The sequence below is a fragment of the Mandrillus leucophaeus genome, unplaced genomic scaffold (assembly GCF_000951045.1).
Source record: "Mandrillus leucophaeus isolate KB7577 unplaced genomic scaffold, Mleu.le_1.0 Scaffold430, whole genome shotgun sequence".
NCBI classification, from domain to species: domain Eukaryota; kingdom Metazoa; phylum Chordata; class Mammalia; order Primates; family Cercopithecidae; genus Mandrillus; species Mandrillus leucophaeus.
In genome coordinates, this window is record NW_012104588.1 from 81,816 (window position 1) to 108,785 (window position 26,970).

A 26,970-nucleotide genomic window follows, 5' to 3' on the forward strand; every position below is an offset into this window, starting at 1 on the left:
TGTTGATTTGGCCTCTTACATAAGCTCAATTTAGACTTCCTGCAGATACACTCAGAGCTCTCTGAGGCTATGCAGTTGCTCCTGAGTCTCATGTGTTTGGAAATCCCACAGCCTGTCTTCTGGAAAGCCATGGAGTGACAGGGTAAAGCCTCACAAAACAGACACATGTGCACACTCATATATGGAATAAAGCCATGCGAGATGTGCCCTGGTGGCCTCTCAGCTACCCTCCATGGTCACGGATGGTTTGACCCCTGGCTCCTGGACACCCTCCATCCCCCTAGACCCATGTGATTCAGGGTCCACGTGGATGGCTTGGCCTAACACACACAACCCATTGCCCTCTACTATTCCTCTCTTGCCCCAGCCTGGGCCTTGCTCTTCCAGACACCATTCCAATTCCAAGCTCTGAAGCTCTCCCATCCCATTACTGACAACAACCTCCAAGGCCTCCCACTCACCTACCTTCTTAATCTCAATGCACCTCCTTCCACCTCCTAAAGACTTTGAGGCCCTAGACTGATGATCTTTTCCCAATGCACCAGCTTCTTTCTGGCTTTGGCTCCTTCCCTAGCAGCCTAGAAAGCTCAGCCCATCCTGTAGCCATTGTCTCCTCACTTGAGGGGAAAGGCAAGGTTAATCTTGTTGCTCTGCCTTCCAGAAATTCTGGAGAACAAGACCACATCTTAACCCAGTCTCACCACTTCACCTCTCTGTACTTACTCTTCATCCCTATTGGGCAACAGACCATAGCCATATGGCCTTGTGGATCTGGTGGCCTTGCTCCGGCCTCAGGGAGGTGCTCAGTCATGCTGTGATTTTGCAGGGGGCTTAGCCTCCTCTCCCTAGGGCCCTCAGCAGCTGAGCATCACATTCATTGCTCTCCTCCAAGTCTTTTCTCACACTGTGCCTCTGTTGTCTAAGCGGATGGCCACACTACCTACTTACTGAGAAACGAGGAGTCTTTTGAAAGGAGGCCTCTCAATGTCTCATTCTCTCAGGCAGAATATACAGCTGCCTCCAGCTGTGCCCACCTCCCCTCAGGACACAGGGTCCCTCCTGTGCAAGGCAAAGCCCTTCCTGGGTGCTGGGCTCTCGTCTCTTCAGTCCCAGGGACATCAAGCTGCCCCTTCCCATCTCTGGATTTTCACACTTTCTTCTGATTTCTTCTGGGTGTTTCTTTTCAGCATCCACCCATGCCTAACACTACTATTAAAGCAAACAAAAACCTTTCTTGATTCCACACCTCGCTCTGGCTTCTACCCTCATTTAACTGTGTCCTTTGTCAGCTAAGATTTGTGAACTCACCTCTGGACCCCCTTCTGCCCATCCCAGCCCTTCTCAACCCACTGCCAAGTCCAGTGAGTCATTGTTGGCTTGATTTCACCTAACCCTTTACAGGACATCTGGCACCATTGGCCACTTGCTCCTCCTCCTAGAAGTTACCTCCTCCTCGTGTGCCTCACCCCACTCTCTTCTTTTCCTGCCACGATCCTCTCCCTCCCCTTCCTGTTTCTCCACCGCATTCCCCAAACTGCTGCTCCTCTCACCAAGAAATTTCCCTGCAGACACTGGTTTCAGCTACCAGATACAAATCTCCAGCTCCAACCTCTAGCCTGAGTTCCAGACCCTTAAATCTGGCTGCATACTGGCCATACCCACTTGGATTCCCCAGACACTCTGCAAAAAGAAAACATTCGGAAGGAGCCTATGACCTTTCTCTCCTTTAGCCCTCTTCTGATAGCCAGTGTTTTAGCAACTGATGGCCCATCTCCCAATCAGCCTCTGTGAATAACACTTGACGGCCTCTTCCTCTTAGCCCTCCAACCCCTTCCATCCTACCGCCATCCAGCTGATCACCGTATCTTGTGATTAATCCCTTTTAATTCTAGCAGCTTCCCAGCAGTCTTAATGCAGGCCTAATCACTTGCCTGGGTTATTATAGTATTTCTCACTTTTTCATCCCCACTCTCCTTTGTGCTTCCATGCTACCAAACACCTCTTTTTAACACTAAGCTTGATCAGCCACATTCAGGGATCCTTCTGGGGCTCCCTAAGCATTCAGTTTGGCCTCCCTCCCGAGCTCCTCAGGCCCCTTTTCCTTACTGCTACACCTCAACAACTGTCTTTTGTTCTTGCCATTCCAGATTTCACACGATTTCTTTAAAAAAGACAGGAATTCATACGTTACTAGGTCTAGGCATTTGCCTCTCTCGGGGCCCCATCCTAATTCCTGCTCTTCCTTAAAATTTTTCTCCCCTATAGACTTTGCTGGTCCTAAGTGTAATTAACCTCCCCCTAGTAGCTCTCATATACATTTCTCTCCTGGCACTTCCAAGCTATAATTGCTTATTTCCCGGGCTGTCTCCTCCTCAGGTGGAAAGTAGGAAATTGTTATATTCCAGGGCTCCACAAACCTTTTCGGAAAAGGGCCAGATAGTAAATCTTTCAGGCCGTGCTAACCTTTCATTCACTGTCACAACTTCTCATCAACAGCACGTAAATACACGGATATGGCTGCCTCCAGGTACAACTTTATCCAAGGGCACCAAAGTTTAAATTCGTTACAATTTCTACATGTCATGAAATAATATTTTTAAAAATGTATTCAACCATTTAAAAATGTAAAAGCTATTCTTAGATCCCGGGCTGTACAAACACAGGCAGTGGGCTGGATTTGGCCCCCGGGCTGCAATTTGCCAAGCCTTGTTCTATTTATACCTCTATCCCACACGCCAGGCTCAGCACACGGTAAATACGCAATGAATGTTGGCTCGACAGATTACGAATGCTGCTTTGGCTAGACTGCCCCCAATGAAAGAGACAGCTGACAGTGTCACACTGTCTTCTATGGAGGAGACGAAACTCAACAATAACATATTTGGTCTGCTGTCCTGCTAATTATATTAATGTTTCTCCATAAGAACTTTAATTTTACAGAGTCAGATAAGAGCAAAGTGTTAGGTTGGGGTGTTTTCCCCCCTTGAGGGGGCCTTAAAGGGTTAACTAGCCTTGAGAGACCATTCCATGTGCAGCACTAAGGGGCAAGCAGCAAAAACAAGTTCCCTTCTGTGTTATTTCCCAGGATTTTAAAGGCAATGGTATCACCCATAACCAACTATGATAATAATCTTTACAGACATCAGTAAACATCAGTATGATTAAGGCATAGAAAAGCCCATGATTTGTACCTCCAGAGAAGAGAAAAAATAATGGCCTACTTCTCAAAGCATATAAAGGATAAAGCGTTGTTTCTCCTCTGACAATTTTTCATTACAAAGGGCTGCTCTGCCTCCGCTTTCCAGGGCCTTTCCCAGTATGTGCTCAAAGCATGAAGAATCCGAGGCAGGGACTCCTGTTGGAGGATGAACTGCTGCTTGTGTTTCAGGCTCATCACGTTGAATCAGACTCTCTCTAAATGAAGCTGAGGCATTTCCTGGGGTGCGAAGCATGCTAAGATAGTCTGAAGCCAGGAAATAATGATCTGTGCTTGTAAAGGAATTCTACTCAATTTAAGAAATGATTCCTAATGACCTACCAGAACATGCCAACCTGCAACAGTCAAGTCTGCGTGAGTAACAGACACCCGGCACGGCCAATCTCACCGTCCAGGGCTCCTCCACTGGGGATGAAAGTTGAAGGAAAACCCACAGGGGTTTGGGCAAGAGGAGAAGAATGTTCCTCTCCTTTCTGCAGAAGCAGTTGTGCAAAGGTCTCCTTAGTAGTCAAATTGTGGTGCTTGGGAAGATATAGTTCCCAGATCAAATTATAAATCAGGAAATGGAAGCATTTCCTGCAGCAGAGATGGGTGATATACTTCTTCTGTCTGGAGGGAAAATTGCAGTTATATGAAGACTCCAAAAGGAAATACTAGGCTAATTAACTCTCCTGGTTATTAAGCTAAATAGTGTTTAAGGTGAGCTTCATTCTTCACATGCCCTATGATTTATGCAGACACATCCACGTTAATACTTCCCATGAAACTCGAAATGAGATAGACACAGCAACACCACCTCCTACAACTTGCCTGCCATGTAACCCAAACTGTCAGCCTCAGTAGTAAGCAGCCTCTGCACCCCCACTCCATGGGTGAATGCTGACCTGTCAACTTCCAAAGCTCGGCTATCCTCAGTGACCACAGGAGCTCAGATTTCAGGCTTGGTAGTGGTGGCGGTGATTGGGTGGTAATCGAATGGGTGGATTTGGGCTCCAAAAGTCTTGTGATGAAAGTCTTTTGATCAAAATTGATGACACTTTTGAATGGTGTGCAGCTGCTCTGCTTGTACAGCTCTGAGATGCACAGGGGTGTTGGTGGTTGGCAGCTGTGGTCTCCACTTCCTGTAGAGAAAGTATCTTCACTGTGCAAGTGGCCCTGAATCAGACCACACTGGATTCTGGTGGTCTCGGCTCTCCACAGGGAGACCAGGAAAGAACTTAGTCTACTCAGACATCCCCAAACCACACAGGCCCTAAAGTCTTCAGTGGACATTTTGATTGTTCTCTTGGTAGTTTTACATTCTTCACTTGAAACCACTTGATGAATTTCACATTTATTCATAAACATTTTACAGTTTAAGAAATTGCTACCTATCAACAGTGATCCAAAGGCTGCTCATTTTGCAGGTCTTACCCACAGTTACACTTTCAAGCACACTCGTCTATGGTTGATGAACCTGTGTGGCAACGAACTTAAGGCTCTCCTGCCGTCTTCGGCAAACTCATTTTTTTCTGCTGTAAATCATGGCATATTTCAACTTCCAATGCTAATTTCTTTCTCTTTCCTTTTTATTTCTTTCTCTTTCCTTTTATTTAAGTAAGTTTTTAACCTAAAATAATTTAAGAAATCATTGTCAACTCCTGAATCATGCTGAGAGATATGAGAGGGCGTGAAAAACTTTTTAAAGGAGATAGTCCAAAAGTCATGTATATTTGTTTGAAATGGATTATAATTTTTTTCTTTAGCAGTAGATTTATTTTCTTAGTTATGCTTTCCTTATTCTAGTCGGTTTATATTCATAGAAAGCAAGCTACAAGGTGGACGATGATGACCTAAAGGCATCATTTTAGGGGGAAACAATACTGGTTTTAAACAGACAAGTGACCAGTCCATCTGCCATGTGGGAAACTTATCTGTGATTACAGAGTTTGATTATCCTGAATTTCATTTTCAAAATTCTTCACCTTTATTCATACAGCACAGAGTTAGTAAATGTATATTTTAAGCTTCATGTCAATAAAATGTTAGATTATGTGATACTTTTAGCTGCTCTATCTGGAAAAAAAAAAGGAGCAAGTGAAGCAAGAGAAAAATATTACCTTCACTTTAAAACATGTAAATATATGTCCAATATAATCAATCTAAGACCATAGTAATACATGGTGTTTATCGTTCTTAAATTCTATAATGAGATGTGAACGTATCACCAAGTGGTAACTCTAAGTAGTTTTCTTGTGTGTGCCAAAGTAGCTCTGGCTAGATGTATTATCGAACAGGACAGACAGATTTTTTAAAAAGGTTATAATAATAACTGTGAGAATTTACATAGGCCAGGCAAGATGGCTCATGCCTGTAATTCCAGCACTTTGGGAGGCCGAGGCAGGTGGATCACTTGAGGTCAGGAGTTCAAGGTCAGCCTGGCCAACATGGTGAAACCCCGTCTCTACTAAAAATACAAAAATTAGCCAGGTGTGGTGATGTGTGCCTGGAATCCCAGCTACTCAGGAGGCTGAGGACTCTGTGTCAAAAAACAAAAACAAAAACAAAAACAAACAACAAAAAAAGAATTTACATGGATTTAAAGAAAAATTATTTCATTTCAAAGTACAGGAAAATAAAAGTTTGTTGGACAGCATGAACTTTCTGTAGAAGCAGCATTTTTTTTAGTATTAAATATAACTGGTACAATAAGAAGATATTTTGATCTGATCTTCATTCTGGTATATCTCAGGTTATTTTTTAAAATTCCCTAATCTCTGTAGCTTTCAAAAGAAAGACAACATAAACAATTACATTATACTTTAATTCATTATTTTAAAAGAGTCTCAAGAGAGATATTTTTGATTCCTCGTGGGTATATATCAGGGATCAATCTGGGACCAGAGTGAGAGAGTGTGTGTGTGTGTGTGTGCGCGCGCGCGGGCGCATACGCCTATATCTCCTCCATTGTGCATGCTTGTGCTTTAATTTGAGAAATAAAATAATATGAAGAACAGGCGCCAGGCATGGTGACTCACACCTGTAATCCTAGCACTTTGGGAGGGCGAGGCAGGTGGATCACAAGGACAGGAGATCAAGACCATCCTGGTTAACATGGTGAAACCCCATCTCTACTAAAAATACAAAAAATGAGCTGGGCGTGGTGGCAGATGCCTGTAGTCCCAGCTACTCAGGCAGGAGAATGGCGTGAACCTGGGAGGCGGAGCTTGCAGATGGCGCCACTGCACTCCAGCCTGGGCGATAGATGGAGACTCCGTTTCAAAAAAAAAAAAAAAACAAAAACAAAAAAGAACAGGCAATAATAACAGGATCAATACTTTAGCCACAGAGAGGACTATTTTTCTTGTAGCAACTTCAGGGAGCACTTTCTATACTAAAAAGAGACAGACTGAGAACTAAAATCCCCTCAGTGTTAAAAGTGTAATAGATTTTTTTTTAAATGTGACCCAAAGACTCCTAAAGTGTGCTGGAGAACGCAGGGTTTTTGAGAGGCAAAGGTCTCTGATCTTGATCAGTTCTTAGCATTTACAGATTAGAGCTCGTCGATGTCCCTGCATATCACACCCTTAGATCCCAAAAAACATCAGGCAGGAAGTGCTGCACATTGGCATGGCCTAGTAGAGCCATTTTTTTTTTTTAGATAAAATTGTCCCACAAACTAAATAACTATGGAATTAATTTTAAGAAAACTACTCGAATGATGTTAAACGTTAAAACCACTGATGAAAATGTCAAACAAGTGATGATATCCATAGTTGGCATGGTATGAGGAAACAGGACCTCATATGTATTGGGAGGGAGATAAATTGATAAAGCCTTTTTAGGTGGTAATATAAAAGGACTTACCAAAATTTACATAAGCTTATTACTCAACCCAGACTTTCCACTTCTCAGAATTGTGCTAACAGAAATATTCATGTAAAATGATGTCCTTTACAGCATGGTCCCTAACGGCAAAAATTGGTAGCAACCTAAAAATTCATCAGTAGAAAAAAGTTTAAATACATTGTTGTGCATCTGTTATAACAGGGAAAGATCTCTAGATTATATCGTTGAGTGAAAAAGACTATTTTCTCAGCACCTTGTACAGTATGATCTCACTTATAAATAAAATGCAGAAGTATCCATGTACCTAAACCCATGTAAACCTAATGAAAAAATCTGGAAGATAAACCTCAAAATGCAGAGAGGGGACATTTCTGCAAAGGGAGTAGCATAGCAGAATTGAGGATGTGAGTTAAGTGGTCTTTTTTAACTTTATAGATTTCACAATTATAAACACAAATTTTATGTGTGTGTATATTATATGGACAATTAGGAAAAATTTTAAGAGGCCAAAGCAATCCATGTTTTTAAGTGTTATAAATGTAATCAGTTTCTTCCCATAGTGTTTGAGGGAAGATCAAAACATTTCCAGACTTGGATTTGCCACTAACTTGCAGTGTTGATTAGAGGTACAAGCACTACTATCTCTATTTTGCAAATATCACTGACCATAACAGAGTTTTGGTTTGCTGCTTCTATTCACAAGAACTTGAAATCACCTCATCTGGTTCTATCGGACGCTAAAATGACTTGGTGACTGCCCTCACTTTTTAGATGCAAGTTTATCTAATAACTCCTGTAATCACATGGCCCTCTTCTGGTCCCTCAAACTTTTAGTGATTAATAAACATATTCTTCTTGTGGCACTAGCTTCCCTTCAATCAAATGGTCAGTGGAAATGATGGTCTTCTATTTTTTCTCAAAGTGTCCAGGGTGGAGTGAAGAAGCAAATCCTCTGCCCAAGGCCTTCTGCCGGGCAGGTGGGCTTCATTCCTGGGTCTGCTCATCTTCCTTTGTCCACTGTGCAAATCTTTTTTAGCAGGGAGCCAACATGAGCTTCCCTGGCTGTTACTTCTCCCTAAATTACTGCCACTAGCTTAAATCCTAAAGTGACTTAAATCCTTTCTATTAGTTTTCCTGGTGTACAATCATGCCATCTATTTAAATATGCAGAAGTGCTCCCCAAATAGAATCTCTTTACATTCTAATCTCCTTAAAACAGATGTGAATTTTATAATAAGTACAGATTGAAAATTAAATTCATACTTGATCCATAGAAGTATTCTTAAAAAGTCCAGTAACAAAAAGAGTCATTTGTCTAACACGTCTCTCCTTTATCACTAACTCTTGGCAATCACACATACTTTAACACCCTTCTCTTAATTCTCAAGCTCATTTTCACTTTATTCACCTCTCTTGGAAAAGAGTTCCTTTATCACTTAGCAAATGCAACCCATTTATACAGACAAAGGGAAACCTGTTATTCAAGTTCTTACACACTTGCCATTCCATCGTGTAGAATCTGTGTCTAAAGTAATAGCCACCAGCCACATGTGGCTATTTAAATTAAATTGAAAATTAACTTCTCAGTCTCACTAGCCACATTTCAAGTGCTCAATAGCCAAATTTCGCTAGTGTCAATAGAATTGGATGCCACAGATACAGAATATTTTCGTCCTTGCAGAAAGTTATTTTGAACAGCCCCGATCTAGATGTTTCAACTATATTAGTGGCTAGACCCTTGAGCAAACTCAAAAGGTTAATAGCAAGAAAAAAAAAACTAAATATTGGGAAAGAGGAAAATGTATTAATTACGAATGAAAGCAACAAACAAATTCACTGTGCCTAGGAATAAGTACATAAATTTCCCCAAGTAAACAAATGTTCTCCAAATCTTAACTTCTGTTTAACAATCCAACTCTTCTAAGCATTACATAGACTGGCTGGATGATAACATTTTTGGATTCTGGAACAATCTTCTATGGATTTTCAAAATAATTTTTTCAAATGATATTTATGAAGCTGCCAACCTGTTTCTTCTACTTAGGTAGAATCAAGTTTGGAAAGCTTGGACAGACAGGAAAGAGGGATGTCTCCAATTATGTTAAAACTCTTTGAATGGGGAACCAATCTCACATCTTCTCATGGCAAGAAGGAGGCCAGCTCTCTATTTGCCAAGTATCTGTTCATCTCTTGGCTATCACTTCCCCATGAAATCAGCCTGAAACCTTCCCCTCCCTACACACAGCACCGCAGGGTTCATCCCTCCTGGTGTTGTCCAACTACCCCTTCCTGTGCATACTTCCGCAACTGTGCACATCCCACTGTATTCTAATCACTTACTTACCTGCCTGTCCTCCTCATGAGCTCCTTGGGGGAAGGAAAGTGGGAGACTCTTATTTTTATTCGCAGAACCTAGCACTATTCAACACATAGAAAGTTCCTAGGAAATATTTATTAAACTGAGCTGAGGAAATGGGATGCAAAGTTGTAAACCTGCTTTTCACACTAACTCGAACTCTAAGTCTTCCAGTCAGGAGTATTTAAGGTACAATCAATATGATCTTTGTTACTGTCTGCATTTAATTTGCAGACACTTGAATTAATTTGAAATATTAGCAGGAGCTCTTCCTGGCTGCAATCCAACTGGCTATTGGTAGACTATGAGTATTTTGCTGTCTTTACTATAATAGTTTCTTAATTTCTTGGTGAAAAAAATTAAGATATTTTCCAGGCCAGAACAGACTAATTAGTGAAACTGCCAAGTAAAATAAACAATGTTCAATCAGAATTCTTTAATTTTTTTCAAAATATACAAATAGATCATGTAATGATAAAATTAGGACTTGATGAGTCAAAACACAATGAAACGTACTGTCAATATTTAAGACTCAGATAAAATACTCATTCTCGGTGTGTGATGTTCCCCAGGGCCTATTGTGGGCTGGGGGGAAGGGAGAAGGGATAGCATTAGGAGATATACTTACTGTAAATGACAAGTTAATGGGTGCAGCACACCAATATGGCACATGTATACATATGTAACAAACCTGCACGTTGTGCACATGTACCCTAGAACTTAAAGCATAATTTTAAAAAAATTAAAAAAAACTTATTCTCCAAAATATCTCCAGAGAAATGGCAACTGTTTTTGTTTCTAAGAAATTTGATTTTATAAAATGGGCAAATGCTCAAATTTTAAAAGAGAAGCTTGAAATTGTCATATATTACTGAAAGATTATTTGTTCATATGTCTTTGCTCTTGAAACCAGAATTGTAATAATCTTGACTAAAATACTAACATTAGTCATCAGAATTTAAGATATAATAACTCAGCACTAAATGTAAGTCGTGAAATTAAAAAAAAATCATTTCCTAACCAGGAAATGCATGGTCTTTTTGAGTGTTTATACTGAGGGCAAGAAAGTTAACTGGACTTTTTTCCTTTCCAGGTTGGCTTGGGAATTAACTGGGTCTTTCATTTTGCATCTCCCCTTTGAATATCAATGGAACACTTCATTTTATATCATTCACGCTGAAAGACAGAATAAACCCTGTCTTTGAATGTGTTAAGGGATTCAATTTGTGGATCAATTGTGTGATTCTTCTTTATTAGAGCAATGCCTTAGAGATTATATTTGAATAAAGATTTAGAACTTCCAAATGCTTTCATATGCATTATCACATTTCATGCAAATTGTTCATATACATGATTAGCTCAATTATTCAGGCAACATCTAGTCAGTTTGTATATTATTCAAAATATTTGCTCTTTTATTTTTTTCTTTCTGGCCTGAAATTTGATCATTTTCTTTCTTACTGGACTTGTACTAGTGAGAAAAGAGCAAAGAAAAAAAGTAAAAACAAAAAATCATGCTGATCATATTTTAAACATTTATAGAGTTCTTTTAGAAAAGAATGACTGAAGATACTAAAATTGCTAGTCAAATTAAAGCTCTAGTAAGTAGAGGCATTAAATTTAAGTGATCTCAAAGTTATTCAACATTTCCAACTTAATCAAATATACTTAATCTATAACTTCTAATTAATAACATAATTATTTTATAATCATTATTTCCTTTATTTAGACTTGCATGGTTGGAATTATCCTTTCGCATTTTTATAGGTGAGAAAACAGAAGCATAGAGGGATGAAGGGGACCTGCCCAAGCAGAGGCCAGGATTAGAAACCAAGTATCTTGATCCCAAGCTTAGCATCCATCCCCTGAAGCTGGTGTCCTCAAGCTTCTGCGTGCGTCAGAACCTTGGAGGGGCTGTAAAACTCAGATGGCTGGGCCCCACTCCTGAAGTTCCTAATTCAGTAGATCTGGGTGGAGCCTGTGCATTTCTGCCACATCAGAGCAGGAAAATGCTCCGGATGCCGTGGTACCTCCCTACAGCCACCCACACCGCTCTACCCCTCGCCAACTGGTCACCATCGCGATGCATGTGCACCTGACACATGCCACATAAATGCTGCATGATTGGCTTCCGTTTTCTCACAGTACTAGAGAACAATAGATAGGTCAAATGAAACACAGAAGTAACCTTTTCCTAGGGTTTACTTTAGCTAAAATGTTTGATTCTTTTTATCTTCTAAGTCACTGAGTTTATTAAGTAAAACAAAGAGACACAGGCCAGCAAGGAAAACTGTCCCCAAGTCCCTAACCTTCCAAGGGGCCCCTTTCTGCCCTCAGAGAATCTGCACAGTCATCATGATGTAAGACATGGAGATGTCTGTCCTCTCCCCAAATGCACAACACAGTAACGCCATTTGCATCGGCCAGGACCCCCAGCTTTGTAAAGGGCAACTGGTTTGCTCTTATTCCTTAGAAATAAATGACTATCCTTAGATCATTCACTCCAAATAATTTCTTCAACCCTTCCTCCTTTCTTTCAGTTGCACAATATCTCACTTTAAATGGGCATTATCCTGTTAATTTTTTTTTTCAAACTACACAGGAATATAGATTCTGTGCTTTCTTAGAAAAGCAGCCCAATTGTGACCCGCAGCTAATTCATTAACTGGAGAACTGAGATAACTCAATCCACAACATTCTCTATTAGATCCGAATGCTGAAAACGTAATCGCTGAAAGAAATGGATTACTGACAGTGTGTTAACGTTGAAGGTCATGGTCTTACCTATGCACACTAGATCCATAAAACCATACATTCCATAGCAGATCTGAAAAAGGATGTCCTTCCTCTGCCACACTGCATAGGGGCTGAAGGCTGACCAGAGGAGCCAAGTCACACTGGCTATTAAGAACAGGGATCCTAGGATTACAGCAATCATCTGAACTTTCTCAACCAGTGTTATAGAAATGCTCTGCCACTAAAAGAAAAACAGAGGCATGTAAGAAAGGTGCTGTGTGTAATTAAAAACGAAAAAAAAAACATTTTCAGTCCAGTGTTTCTTTTCATAATGTTAGACCCTTTGAAATCTGATCAGTCCCCCAAATGAATTTTTTCATTTCATCCAGGCTATAAAAAAGACAAGCAGATAAAGATTAATGAATTGCCTTAACTTCATTATTTTCAGTAATTCACCATTCTGTAAGTTTAATGTAGTTTGATTCCAGATAATAGTACTGAGTGTGAATGGCTAAGGAATATTTAGTACCTGGAAATCACATTATCATCTTTCACGCATGCATGAAATTAAATACGCTCTGACCATATATGGTGAGAACTTCTCTATCTGGTAATTTAGTTTGCTCTTAATACATTTGGCTACTGTAAAAAGAGGGAACTGTCTCTTGATTTTGTAGAAAAAAAATGTAAAAAGCAAATAAGTTATATAAGAACATCAGTGAAAAAGTCATTTAAGATAACACTAGGATAATCATAAAGGAAGAATAAAATTGTACATTATCTGTTATTGGTACATTCCATATACTCAGATATTACTGACTTTTTACTATCTAATGGGTAAGCCATGAAGCATTTTTGTCAAGATTTAAAATTTGTACCTACATGAAGAATCTTTGAAACTCACAAACATTTTCAGCATGTACTCTTCAGTGGGGCAAATAATTTGGTGCCAATTTGAATATTGAAATATCAATATTCAAAAGAAATTTACAGTACAAATGATCAAAAATCCTTCAAGGCTGCTATTGACTGGAGAGGATTAATTAGTCATGTTCTCACTTTTGCATAATTGAAGCAGAAATGAAACCAGAATTGTTATTAAGGTTTGTCAGTAAACCATGAAACTCAAAACAACCTGTATAATCTCATCCTGTACGGAAGAACTCTGGCTATGGCAATATATGGCTTCTCAGAAGAATTCTTAAACAATTTTTAAAATCTTTTTTAAAATAAGCTTAAGCAATCAGTGTCCATCGGATGAATCTGAAATTTCGTCAAATGCTTTACTTACCTTCAATCTGAACTTATGTATCCCCAAATGGTTAAGCTGATGACACTGATCCTCTCTCTCTCATTGTCTGTCTCTCTATCACTCTCTCTCTTTCGTACACATACCATAAATAAATAATTTACATGTAACATTTTTAAGTATGTATGTGACCTTGCATATTCATGATACTATTAAATTCTACATTTGTTAAAGATTAAATACCAATGTACATTTGAAATATTTCATTCTCTAAAGTCATTTTCCTTATTTTTCTTTTAAAAAACAGAACCAAACAACAAAGTTTGGTGAAATACCGTGAGAAAGAGATTTCCATTCATTTTAATGTAAAGATTAATTTAGTGAGAAATGGTTTGTGCTTTTACAATTCTGAATGAGTAATAATTAAACTATTTCATAAGTGGGAGTTGAACAATGAGAACACATGGACACAGGGAGGGGGACATCACACTGGGGCCTGTCGGGGGGTGGGAAAAAAGGGGAGGGAGAGCATTAGGACAAATACCTAATGCCTGTGGGGCTTAAAACCTGGATGACAGGTTGATGGGTGCAGCAAACCACCATGGCACATGTATACCTATGTAATAATCCTGCACGTTGTGCATCTGTATTGCAGAACTTAAATTAAAATAAAAAATAATTAAACTAGTTGGTGTTATTTTGTCATTACAAAGGAATCAAGGCTGTATCCCAAGATGTGTCTGAAGTTGTTTTATTCCAGTTTCCTGACATAATTTTAAGTACATTTATACCAAACTGCCAGGCCTTCATATCTTTAACCATTTTAAATCTGGTGTCACCAAACAGAGGTGACGTGTCAGTATCTCTTGTTCTTGTTCAGTTTTGATGCTCATTAAAATTTATTTTGAATGCAACATGGTGAGCAACTAAGAAAACAGTTATCATCCATCCTAAATGGGTGCTACCATGTCTATACACATTACCTTACCCTTTGGCAATTTATTAATCACATCAGATAGATGAAAACAAAGCATCCTTTAAGTCCATGAGGCGTGTGCGTGTGTGTGTGTGTGTGTGTGTGTGTTTGACTTTCATACAGTGGGCTGCATGTTCAAAATGTGTATGCCTGAATTGGAGGAGTCCTAGGTAACCAAAGGTGAGTAACAAGGATTCACCAAGAAGAGACTTTACTGATATCTATTTTCTGTTTGCCAATAATTCTATGATGTAATCTTAGGGGAGTTAAATTTGAATAGCTCGAAACTGCGTAATGAATTATATTTGGCTTCAATAAGACCTACTAATTAATTGATCCAAGCCTCCCTGCATGATAATTCACCATGGTGTCTGTAGACATAGTGTGGCCAGGCCCTACTGAATGCTTGGATTTGGGAGGATGGAAGTGACAGTTGGATGCATTGGCTGTAGTATTTCCTGGGACCCTGGAAATGAATGGCCAAGCACTGACCCTGAGGTGCTGGCCTCTTCCATTTTCTGTATGGCACACTTCTGACACACGAGGTGTGGCTGCTCCTAGGTGAGGAGGGTGAATGAATGAAGGGAGAGGCTCACCAGAAACAAGAAACAGGAACGCTTCACATTTGTTTTGGTGACAGCAAATTTAAATTTGTGTACAATTCAAATGCCTGGTAGTTTGGAATGAAGGTGTTTAAGATGATGTCCGGAGGCAAGGGAAAAAACAACAGCCCTTGAAGACAGTACACTGGGAAGCTTAACTATTCACTATCATCATAGAAATTATTTTTGTTGTAAACATAGAAGTAATTTGGGATTTTTGAAGATTATTCTTTAAAGAAGGGTAAATGGTACAAAATCTATAGTGAGCTCCCTGAAATTTCTTTTTGGTTTTATAACACCCTGCTAATAATGCAAATATGCAAATGTGTTTAAAAGTAAACAGACGTTCCTCATATACTGATGAAACTTAAAATTAACGTCATTTCTGAATAGTTAATGCGGACACACCGTTGCTGAAACCAAAATTACTAACCTCGATTATAAAAACAGGAATTTGCCTTTGAAGACAGCTATCATCTTGGTAATTTCTCTGCCCAGTATATTTGGTGCTTTCTTATATCTACTGTTATGTGCAAAAAGGAGGGTTGTTCTCATTCTTCCACTAGAAGAAATAATTTTGCCCTTGACCACTAGAAAACACTCTCCCAGTGTCCTTGCCCTTGGAGGGCGTGCATCATCTAATGGGCTCAGCCTGAAGGAGCTGTGTTAATGGGCCATTTGCTTCGATGATAAAAGTAGAAAGTAAGTCACATAGGACTTCTCTCTCTACCCCAACATTATAGCCAAAAGTTCTGGAAATAATTCAAAGGCCAGGATTTAAGTTTGTGAGATTATTTCCAAAACTTGTCAGTGAAATATTTCAATGGATAAACACACTGTCTCCTCTAAGGAGATACATAGGAGTGTGTGTGTCTGTGTGTATGTGTGTGTGTGTGTACGCGTGCACACGCGCGTGTGTTGCATTTAACTTTCTTCCCACATTTGGAAAGAAAAGTAATATAACAATAGCCAGATTGGCTCTAAATAGTTGCTACTGCTTGCTTGCTTGCCTTCCTGCCTGCCTTCCTTCCTTCCTTCCTTCCTTCTTTCTTTCTTTCCATAATAGTTGAATATGTGTGATTTTTTCATATTCCTGAAAAGCTGTTTACTTGTACAAAACAATTTCATCTACTGTTTCCAGCAAAAGTGGGATCAACTGGCACCTCTTTTGAAAGCTCACCCTCATTTAGTGCACTAGAAGAAGTAATTTAATAATTTACTGAATTTAATAATTTAATAATTATAGCTTATATTTTTACAGGACTGACACATGCCAGGCACTTTTCTAAGAGTTTATTTATTAGTATTAAGTAATTTAATTCCCAACTTCTCTGTGAGGGAATTACTATTGTTATCTCCATTTTACAGGTAAGTAAACTGAGGCAGAGAGAAGTTAAACAATGTGCCCAAGGTTACACATCTAGTGAGAACTGGAGCTGAGGTACAAACCCAGGTAGTCTGGCTTCCAGGTTCATGCTTTTACCACTTATACTAGACTACGTAATAATTCCACCGAGAGCTTTGATAACAATTAATGGCATACACCCCACCTCTGCAGTGCCATGACAATTCTCCTGAGGAAGCTTCCCAGTCTATCTTCTCTAGGCTACTGAAAGAGCTTTCTAGCTGAACTTGAAGCTGTGAGTCATTCCCTGCTCCTCAGACTAATTCCCTGGGGTTCATTCCTAACGCAAGGGGAGCTGCCCCTCTAAGCTTCAGCGAAGAGGGCTACATGTTTGGTTCAGCACATATCCTCAGTGTCTGGCAGAAGGATCAAAAAGGGATGGAGGGCGATTAAGAGGAAGAGAGGAAAGGAGCAGGGAAGGAGGGAAGGAAGGAAGGAAGGAAGGAAGGAAGGAAGGAAGGAAGGAAGGAAGGAAGGAAGGAAGGAGGGAGGGAGGGAGGGAGGGAGACAGGGAGGGAGGGAGACTCCTCAATTCAACTTCATATGACTTCTTTTTATTCTACCAAACGCACTCTTTACTTTGGTCCCACTGTGCCTTTGAGCACGCTCTTTCCTCGGCATGCAGCGTCTGCCTCCTCTTTTTTCAACTGATCTATCCATCCATACCTGGCACTAGTGCCACCTCTTCTAAAAAGCCATCCTCTCATGCACTTCCTCTCCTAAACAGGATCATTCTGTCTGGGCCCTCACAGTCCACTATTTATACTTCTGGGGAAAGCTGGCTTCCTTCCTTCACTCTCGAATCCCAGATAGCCGTGTCCGTCCCCGTTGTCCCCAGACTGCAGGTTTCCCGGTGGCAGACGCTGAGTCTCATGCCCCCTCCGGTGCACCACAGAGCTGAGCACACCCAGGAAATGCTGGAAATACACGGAATTCGGACTTTAGTTTCCACCGCTCATCCGACTGCCAGATTTGCACTCTCTCTACATCCATCCCATCAGTGCCTATGGATAAAGACCCACTCTGGCCAAGCCACCAGTTAGTCAGGAAAGGAGAACTCAGATCTGTCTCCAAAGCTTCAGTTCTTTCTAAAATGCCCTTCTCTCTGCCTACTCTCTCTGCTCTCACCCCTAATTCCCTACTTAAACTGACACATCCTATGTCTGAAAGGAAAAACAACATGGGCACAGTCATACCTGTTTAAAAGGTGGCTGTGGGAATAGAAAAAATTCAACACCTGCGAAAACAATCCAACAAAGTTCCAAAATCTGACTCATACCTTTCTAAATGGCATCTCCAAATACTTCTTGAATCTGAAAGCTGCGGTTTGTTAATTTTAACACGAAGAAGACAAGCTCAAAGAGTTATATCTCTTTAATTTTAGTGAAATTTTGGGAGAAATTAACTAACTCACATTGGATATTATGTAATATTCTCCTTACTTGTAACTGTCCAGAGATGTACCAATAGGGTCCACCAGTCCTACAAAGATTCTGAAAGTGTACATGGCCCAGAGTTGAGTATCTTTGCGTGGGAGGTTCTGTGTTAGTGGAGCATTCTCCATGAGAAATTAGAAAAGCACTCCAATAATTTCCACAGATTGCCGTGAAATCAGGCAAATACTGTGTTCTTATCAATGAAGTATGACTAATTAATAGAGGTTTATTACTGCCTTCAGAGAATAAAGGAGGGAAGAAAAAGCTGTGAATTTTCTTTAAGGAAATGACAGGATACTCCAAGTCTCTTCCTGTACAAATCCCTTCCAGCCAGTAAGCTAAGCACCTGAGACAGACAGACACTCCATCAGGTCTCTGAGAAGCTATTTAGAAGAAGGTGGACCTGTCTTTCTGTTGTCTGAAAAAGTTAATAAACCTTCTCAATCTAGGAACCAATTTCCTCTCTGAAAGTAGCACATGCTCAGAGGGAACGAGGCTGAACTCCGAGCGAGAGAAGATCTGCTCAGGGTGCCTTAAATCATTCGGTCTCGGGTACTGTTTCATCTTTGTTTTTACAAGGCAGGCCAGAATGAATCATAAGTTAATAGATTTGTAGTATGATGATTTATTCTGTGTGCTATATGACAGGCGGGATTACTCAACAGTGTCACAGGAGAGAACACCTGCTCTTAAGAGGTGTCCTCTTCAGAAAACGGATTTAGCTAAAACTTACATTCAATCATCTTTAGATGGTGTGCAAATTGCAACACTAAAGTTGGGATTTGAAATGCTGGCAGAAAACATCTCAATGTGTAATCAAGTTGACATGTAGATACAAAATTCAGTTAATTATATGCCCATTCTTTGTAGAGCTGTATTTATAGGCTGCATATTAAAAGTGATTTTCATGATTTGGTATGAGTCTTTTCTGCCAGAAAAGCATTTTCACAAATTTATCAGAGCTGAGCTAAAGATTAGACAAAAGGAATTTGCTTTGCCTAAGAAAGACGAAATCTAAACAACCTAGAGAAAATCATTAGAAAACATAGAACCATTTCTCTGGAAAAACTGTTAACAATTACTTAAATGAAAGAGGGATATAATAACTGATGCTAAAGATGGACAGCAGTAAGGAGATATTATAAATAACTGTATGCCCATTAATCCCAGAGCATGAAGGAAATAGGTAACTTCCTCAGAAAACTTAATTACCAAAACTGACTCAAGAAGAAATGGAATGTATGAATAATTCTACATAGAAACTGAAGTTGTCATCAAAAGCTTTCCACAAACAAGACAACAAACACCTCCAGGACCAGTTTCACCAGATGTTATAAAGCATTTAAAGACAACATCTTATCAATCTGACATATTCTCTCTCAGAAAACAGAGGAGGACAGAACATTTTCCAACTCATTTTACAAGGCCAAAACAACGCTGACACCAAAACCTGACAAAAACATTATAAGAAAGGACAAATTTCAGGCCAATATTCTTTAAGAGCATGGATGAGAAGAAATCCTCTACTAGATATTAGCAAATTGAATCCAGCAATATATAAAAACAACAGTGCAGCAAGAGTGAATGAGGTTCACCCTAGAAATGCAAGGTCAATATAACATCCAAATAGCAATCAATGCAACAGACCATATTAGAAATAAAAATACCCTCTCAATAGATGTGGTAAAGTCATTTGGTATACCCCCATTCATGATGAAAACTAGGAAGAGAAAGAAAAGGGCATCTAAAAAACACTTACAGATAGGATCATATCTAATTGTGTGGAGGGGAAACGCTATCTTTTCTCTGATCAGGAACTAGGCAAAGATTTTCACCTGTTTTACTTCTATTCGACCTTGCACTGGGTGTCCTACTCAATGCAATGAACTAAATAACAAAAAGAGAAAAATATAAAAATTATAAAGGAAAAACTATGAAACTGTCTCTCTTTTTAGATAGCATGATTATCTGCATAGAAATCCTAGGGAATTTATAAGAAAACCTAATAGAAGTAGTAAATTAATTTACCAAAGCCTCAAAATACAAGATAACAGGCAGGGTGTGGTGACCTACACCTGTAATCCCAGCACTTTGGGGAGGCCGAGGCAGGCGGATCACCTGAGGTCAGGAGTTCAAGACCAACCTGGCCAACATGGTGAAACCCTGTTTCTACTAAAAATACAAAAATTAGCCAGGTGTGGTGGCAGTACCCTGTAATCCCAGCTACTCAGGAGGCTGAGACAGGAGAATCGCTTGAACCCAGGATGCAGAGGTTGCAGTGAGTTGAGATCACACCACGACATTCCAGCCTGAGAGGTAGGGTGAGACTCCATCTCAAAAAAAAAAAAGAAAAAAGAAAAGAGATAACAATTATCAATTATATTTAAATATAAACAGCAAAAAGTTGAAAAGTGAAATTACAAAAATAATACTACATAAACAACAAAAATCATAAATGACTTAGGACTAATTTTTTTTAAAAGATAATCTACAAATTGTTGTTAGATACAATTCAAAAAGAACTATATAAGATTTATTTTTAAAAAAGTTGGAGTGTTCTTGTTAAATGATCCTCCAAACCTCTTCTTCCTTGTTTCTACACTTTTGATGTACATGCTTTTTAGCTTAATAAAAGCCATTTTCTTTGCAAAAAGAGGAAAAGAAAAGAAAAATATAGATGTGAGTATTAAACAAGGAATGCACACCTATTAGAAATGGGTTTACGAATGAAGATTTTTCAAGAAAGATGATTAAATTTTCAAGAAATATGACCCACTTATTTCTAATTTCTAAGAAATATGAACTTGGGCTATGACAACTATGAATCAGCTCCTGTCATATCAGCCACATGGTAGAAATTTGATACTATGTGGAGATACATTTAGTGTTTTAAATATTTATAGAATTATTATAACCCCAAAAAGAGAGGGAAAAAAAGGGTTCCTCAACTGCTTACATACTATACTGCAAACTATCACTTTGTTGATTTTTCACTGGTGTAATTTCATTAAAAACATTTTTAAATGCCAAAAATAAATAAGACTCATATAAATTACAGTTGTGGCTAAAAAGACTCACCATTGTTCAAATTGTCATTCTCCTCCACTTTAACTTCAAAAGTTAAAATAGAAGCAAAATAGTATCAGAAAAACAAAAGCTTCCTGTTTTGTTTGGTTTTTTAAAAAGTTTTTTAAAAGGGACCACTCATTTGAAGTTAATCAGTGTAATTTTAATTCATAGAAATCAAAAAAGAAAATTGTTGGTTGCTATTTCCAAAAGAATTAGGCACGACAAAATGCTCCAGACTCACTTTCTCGTGTGAAAAGATCTTTCCTCCACTTCTTCAGCTATTGGTAACACACATCCTTTGAGGGATGGTGTCTTGACCACAGATCACCATTTTGTTCATTAAAATACCTTGAACTCAATCATGCAACCAACAAAAAAGCAGAGAGGTGGGTGGGGAGCTCCCCACGGGTACTCGGGAATGCTGTCAGGATTTCATGTTATTGTATAGAATTTAGAATGTCAATAAATATTTTCTTCCAGAAACCTGGAAATCCCAGCGGGTTTGAAGGGCCACGACCCAGGACTATGGCAATGTGCTCAGTATGATTTGCTGCTCAGGAGGAAGAAATTAAGCACCCTGAGGGATGCGTTACACTGGGGGTTCCTGGGATAAGTGTCCAAGACCATGTGTCTGGGTCCCAGAATTACAAAGGAGGAGAGAAATTTTCTTTCCCCAGAAAAGAAGCCCTGGGAGGAGACAGCCCCTAGGAAGACTTCACCCTGATAAGGAGATTCTTCCCCACCTTCCTCGGGGTACTGGATTCAAGTGGAGTGGACACAGGAGTAGCCGAGGCTGCCCTTTAACTCCAGGACCAGGAGAATAAAGTCCTGGATGAATCAGAACAAAGGTAAAACTGGCTCAAGGCCATGGAGGCAGCAAAAGGAATACTAGGCCAGGGCCAGAGTGACCAGATAAGCCCGGAAAGTTCCAAAATTCAATTCCAGGAGGAGCAAAATTAATGCAATGTGAAGGTTTGGTTATCAAATGAGAATCAGGGCCAGTAGAGCCCAGTGATGTGGAGTGGAGAGTAACTCTAAATGGCAGAGGGAGCTGTAGGTGGCCAGTGAACAGGAAACTAACAACACGAGTGAGATAGGCCTTACAAAGCAGTGTCTACCCAAGAAAACCCTTCCATCAAAGGCTGCCCTTTACTCAGGTGCCAAGTCTTTGGAAACAGGAGTTGAATCCTGTTTCCAGAATCTCCTATCCGTCTGTCTCCATTCACAGGAGGAGGGTATATCAGAGCAGCAGAAGGTGTAAAAAGTTTTCTTAGAAGGAATAAAAATGCTTAGTGAGAAGGTTGTGTCTAACTGAGAAGTTAACAGGAACAACAATTATTTGGACTGACTTACAAGCATTAATTTGCCAACTACAGGGCAACTACAGAGTCCACAGAAGAAATACCAAAGATTCTGGATCTCACCAAACAAACAAACAAACAAACAAAAAGCATATTTATTCCTTTATTTGCATTCTCTAATTCTTCCAGAACCATCCATATCTCATCTCTCCATGTTATCTCTTATTTGATTGCTGTGGATGTGCATACTTGTCAGAGGCTTATTAGTCCAGCTTTAACAGTCTAAAAGTTGAAATAAAAATGCACTTTAGGCGCCTGTAGTCCCAGCTACTCGGGAGGCTGAGGCAGGAGAATGGCATGAATCCAGGAGGCAGGGCTTGCAGTGAGCTGAGATCGCACCACTGCACTCCAGGCGACAGAGCGAGACTCCATCTCAGAAAAAAAAATGCATTTCAGCGCTTCAGTTTTCAATTTATGCTGCCTTCTCCTTCTGAGTTTTAATTGTGTCTCATAACAAAAGCAGGTGCTAGCTATTATTTCAAATCAGGGAAATCTTCCCCAAGTGTCAACTGTCTAATACAATTAGGCTTAGTAACTAGATTTGCCCCATATGAATTAAAAGTGTGTGTCTGCATATGATGCATTTTTATTTCATTACCCCTCTCAATATTCAGTATTAATTATGTTTAAATACACACTTCCCAGGGGAGCCCTATCTAACTAATTAGTAGGTGGTCATAACTAGATTTACTTGTTCTCTCCATGAGGAGTTGAAAGCTACCTTTGCTAAAGGAGCTTATTTAAACTCTCAATAGGCTATTGCTGTTTTCAACCTTGCTTTTGGAGCAGAATTTTCATTGAAAGCAATGACCTTCCCATTTGAAATATTTCAGTTCATGTAGGCCAACTCAATTTGTCCTGGTAGTCAGAACAACACTGTTAGTAATTAGGGACCATAGTGTGAGGCAGATTAGCCCTTGCATGAAATTTATGCAGAATCCTTTACAAAGTGGCTTCTCTTGGCTACAGGGAGGCAGCATATTATGTTGGGACAAATAGAGAGCTGTGAATTGGCACTGCTACCGAGCAGGTAATTCTTCTCATAAGGACCTCAATGTTCTTCTTTATAAAATAACATTTGGTATATCTTAGAATAATTGTGTGCTGATGCCTCCATGCATTGGTCTCCTTCCTTAATTGGGGTTCTGAGGAATGAAACAATGGCTATAAGATCATAAGGTGGCTGAGTCAGTAACAGAAAAAACACAGCCCATTAAGCTGAGTTGAATGTGCAGTGTCCGCTACTACACGGAACTGGGCTTTGCCTCAGTTCTTGGTTAAAGTCACACTGTAAGATGATACTGATACGTACAGGAGGCAGGGAAATACTGGGTAGAAGAGGGTGGGGTCCCTGGAGAGGGCTACACCCTCAAGCCTGAACCTGCGGTCCTAAATGAGAACTTCACACCCCTGTTGTCCTGCCTGAATGTTGCCTTCTGGTCTACCACGCCCTCTGTCCTCTGCCCATAAGAACCCCAGACCCCAGACTCAACACACACACACAGAAGAGAGAAGTGTCTGAATGTCTAGAGAAGCAGCAACTGGACATCAGAGACTATGGCCAGGAAGAGTTCAGCCACGGACAGCCAAACTACAAGACTGTCTTCCCACTCCAACCCATTTCCAGCTCCCCATCCTGCTGAGAACCACTTCCGCTGCTCAATAAAATCTCCACATTCACCATGTTTCAAGTCTGTGTGACCTCATTCCTCTTGGGCACTGGACAAGGACCTGGGTGTGGGTCAAGAGGCTGTCACACTGACTTTCCACTGAGCTGTGTGGGCCAGTACAGGGTTTGTTCCTGCCACGACCCAAAGGCACTTGCCCTGGCTCCTGTACCCACTCACCTGCATGCTCCCCGTCCTGCAAGGGATTTGAGCATTGCTGGCTAAGTAAGCCACCCTTTTCCAAGTCCCGCGAAGGGGTCAAGGGAACTATCTTGTCTCAACACCACCAATATAAAAATACATATGGAATTCTGACCCCTTTAAGCATCTAATATGTATAAACGTATTCATTCAAAATGCACTTATCAGATGTCTGGTACATGCCAGAACCTACAAAAGTCACCATGAGATCACTGCCCAAGCAGGGGGGTGGAAAAAAAAAAGAAAACCTCCACAAAAGTCTAAAAATCACAATACAGCTTGGTATGCACTCATAGAGAAAAGTGAATATGGTGCTTGATGAATGGAGAAACTGCATCTGCTCTGGTCATCAGGGGAGGTTTCCAGAACAAGGAAGCACTTGAGCTGAGTTTGACAGGATGAATCAGAAGAGTTGGCTAGGTGGAGAGACAGCCGAGGACCTGGGGAGACGGACAGACAAAGAGAAGTATGTGCACAAGAGCTGGTGTGTTTGGGAAATGGTGAGGTTTTATTACTGCCAGAGAGTAGAATCCATGTGGGCAAGCTTGAAGGGGGTTTCTAGGATTAACTATGGAGTTTCAATTTTATCCTACAAGGCAATGATGATTATAAAATCACAAGAAAGAACTAGGTTTGAATATGGAAGGATGTGGCAGAGATGTTCACCTGCCTAGTCATGTTCTTGCTTCCTGTATTTTCCAAAGATGGTTAAAATAATACATCCTGTCCATGTGCTTTCTTGCTATGTGGCTCTTGTCATTCCCCATCAAGAAGCTGTGCCCATTTCTCCACCCCCTAGAATACAGGGGATGCTTTGACCAATAGCATATGGCAGAAGAGGCTCTGTGTCAATTCCAAACACAGATTTTAACTGACTGGCAGCTTCTGTTTCCCCTCTTTTAAAAGTCATGCCACATAAGAAGTACTGAAACCACCATGCCATGAGAAGTTCAAGACACATGGGAGAGGCCCTGGCAGATGAGATGACATGTGGAGAGGGAGACCAAGGGGCACGGAGGCACTAGGCATGTAAGCAAAGTTCTCATGGAAGTGCATCCTCCTGCCCAAGAATCCTAGGCAGATGCCACATCGATCACAGGCAAATCACCCAGCAGAACCCTTTCAGACCATAAAATTGTGAGCAAAAGGAAAATAGTTGTTTGAAACCACTAAATATCTTTGCACCATGGTAACCGCAGGAGAAACAAGACTAAAATTCAGAAAACCAGACTCTTCGTGTATCAGCAACTCAGCTGAGCTGCCCAACTTCTCGACCCTTTCTCTTCCTCGTCTTTAAAATGAAGATTTTGATTAAGTCATCTTTAAGGCCCCTTTCTGCTCTATAATTCCTTAGAGTACTCACTTCGCTTTACTATTCAACCTTTTATTTCCTTCCCACCTTTTCCCCTTACCCCTCTTCCTCCAACTCCTTTTCCCCACAACTACCTTAGGAATTCTATAACAAAAAGCCCTTTAAAGGATGAGAAATGTTTTGGGGGTGGTAAAATATTCTAAAACTATATGGTTATAAAAGTTGAACAAGTCTATAAATTTGCTAAAAATTATTGAATTGTACACTTAAAATGGGGGAATTTTATAGCATATAAATTACATCTCAATAAAACTATTTTTAAGTCCCTGGGGAAAAAAATCCTTAAAATAGCAAAATGAATAAAATCTTTTTGGCAACTATTTGTCCGGTTGGTGTGAGTTATCTTCAATTGTGAAATACTTGAAAAACACTTAATTTTTAAAAGTAAATCTAGCTCCTGGTACAATCCAACAGAGAGGGAACCCCAAAGAAGGTCATTTACCTCAAAAAAAAAAAAAAAAAAAAGGCTCAGTTTTTGTTTGTTTTTGTTTTCCTTCCTGGAAGGTTGTAGGCTGACTAATGAGTTTGGACTCTGAGGTCAGATTTGAATGGAGGGTCTGTTACTCCATCTCTTTGCTGTACGGCTTTGAGCAAAAATAACCTATTTTCCTCACCTTTAAAACTGTATAATAGTAATTATTATATAAGGTTATGGTAAGGACTAAACACACACACACACACACACACACACACACACACCCCCCACATCCCACTTCCCACAGTGCCTAGGCACATAGTGAGTGTTCACATAGCCGTAATTTTTCTTCAAAAGTAACAGAGCGCTGACTGATAACTTCTCTGAGTAAAGCAAATCCCCTAGCCCTTCACTTCTGGAGGCTTCTGGAAGAAGTCTGACGGAAGAATAATCACCAATGTGTCTGGGCACTGCTGCCCGGCCCATCTCCCACTTAAACTCCAAATCATGTCTCCTTTCCTGACATCCTGCTGTGGCTTGCATATCACATTGCTTAAAGTGCAAAGAAATTCTTTCCACTGACACAAAGAACTGTAAATCTCTTATGTGAGATTTGGCAGCTCATTAATCCTCAGTAAGGAATGGGGAAAGGGAGGGATAGCTATGATACCTTCTCATATTTTATCCTTTACTTTGAACAATATTTTAACATAACAAATAAACAAATGCCTTTCTGTGAGTTCCTAGAATTCCTCGCAGTCCTTCAGTTTTCCCTTCAGTAAGGGTTTTACTACGGTATTAATAAAGAACAAGCTTTTCCTCACTCGAGAGATCTTCCCCTTGCTTAAACTTTAGGGCAGTCATTCATATTTTGATTGAGAACTCACTATTTGCCAAGCCAGGTAGAAATGTACCGAGATACCCCAACCTCTGGCCAGAACACCTGACAGTCCAGGAAGGGAGGAGACACTTGACCAATGGCTGCAGGGCATCCCCCAGTCACCCCAAGCCACAGAAAGCACAGAGAAGGTAACATGGGCTCTGGGCTTTTGAAGCATCTGTAGAAGTTCATTAGGCAGA

At 40.1% G+C, this 26,970-nt stretch overlaps 1 protein-coding gene across 1 annotated transcript in view; it reads right to left on the reverse strand.

Annotated features, from left to right (window-relative positions):
• Positions 1 to 26,970, reverse strand: part of MARCH11 (membrane-associated ring finger (C3HC4) 11) — a 116,938-nt gene that overhangs the window by 11,700 nt on the left and 78,268 nt on the right. Inside the window, exon 5 of the mRNA XM_011993606.1 lies at positions 12,186 to 12,378. Within this exon, the coding sequence (XP_011848996.1) occupies positions 12,186 to 12,378 (193 nt within the window). The remainder of the gene's footprint in view (positions 1 to 12,185; positions 12,379 to 26,970) is intronic.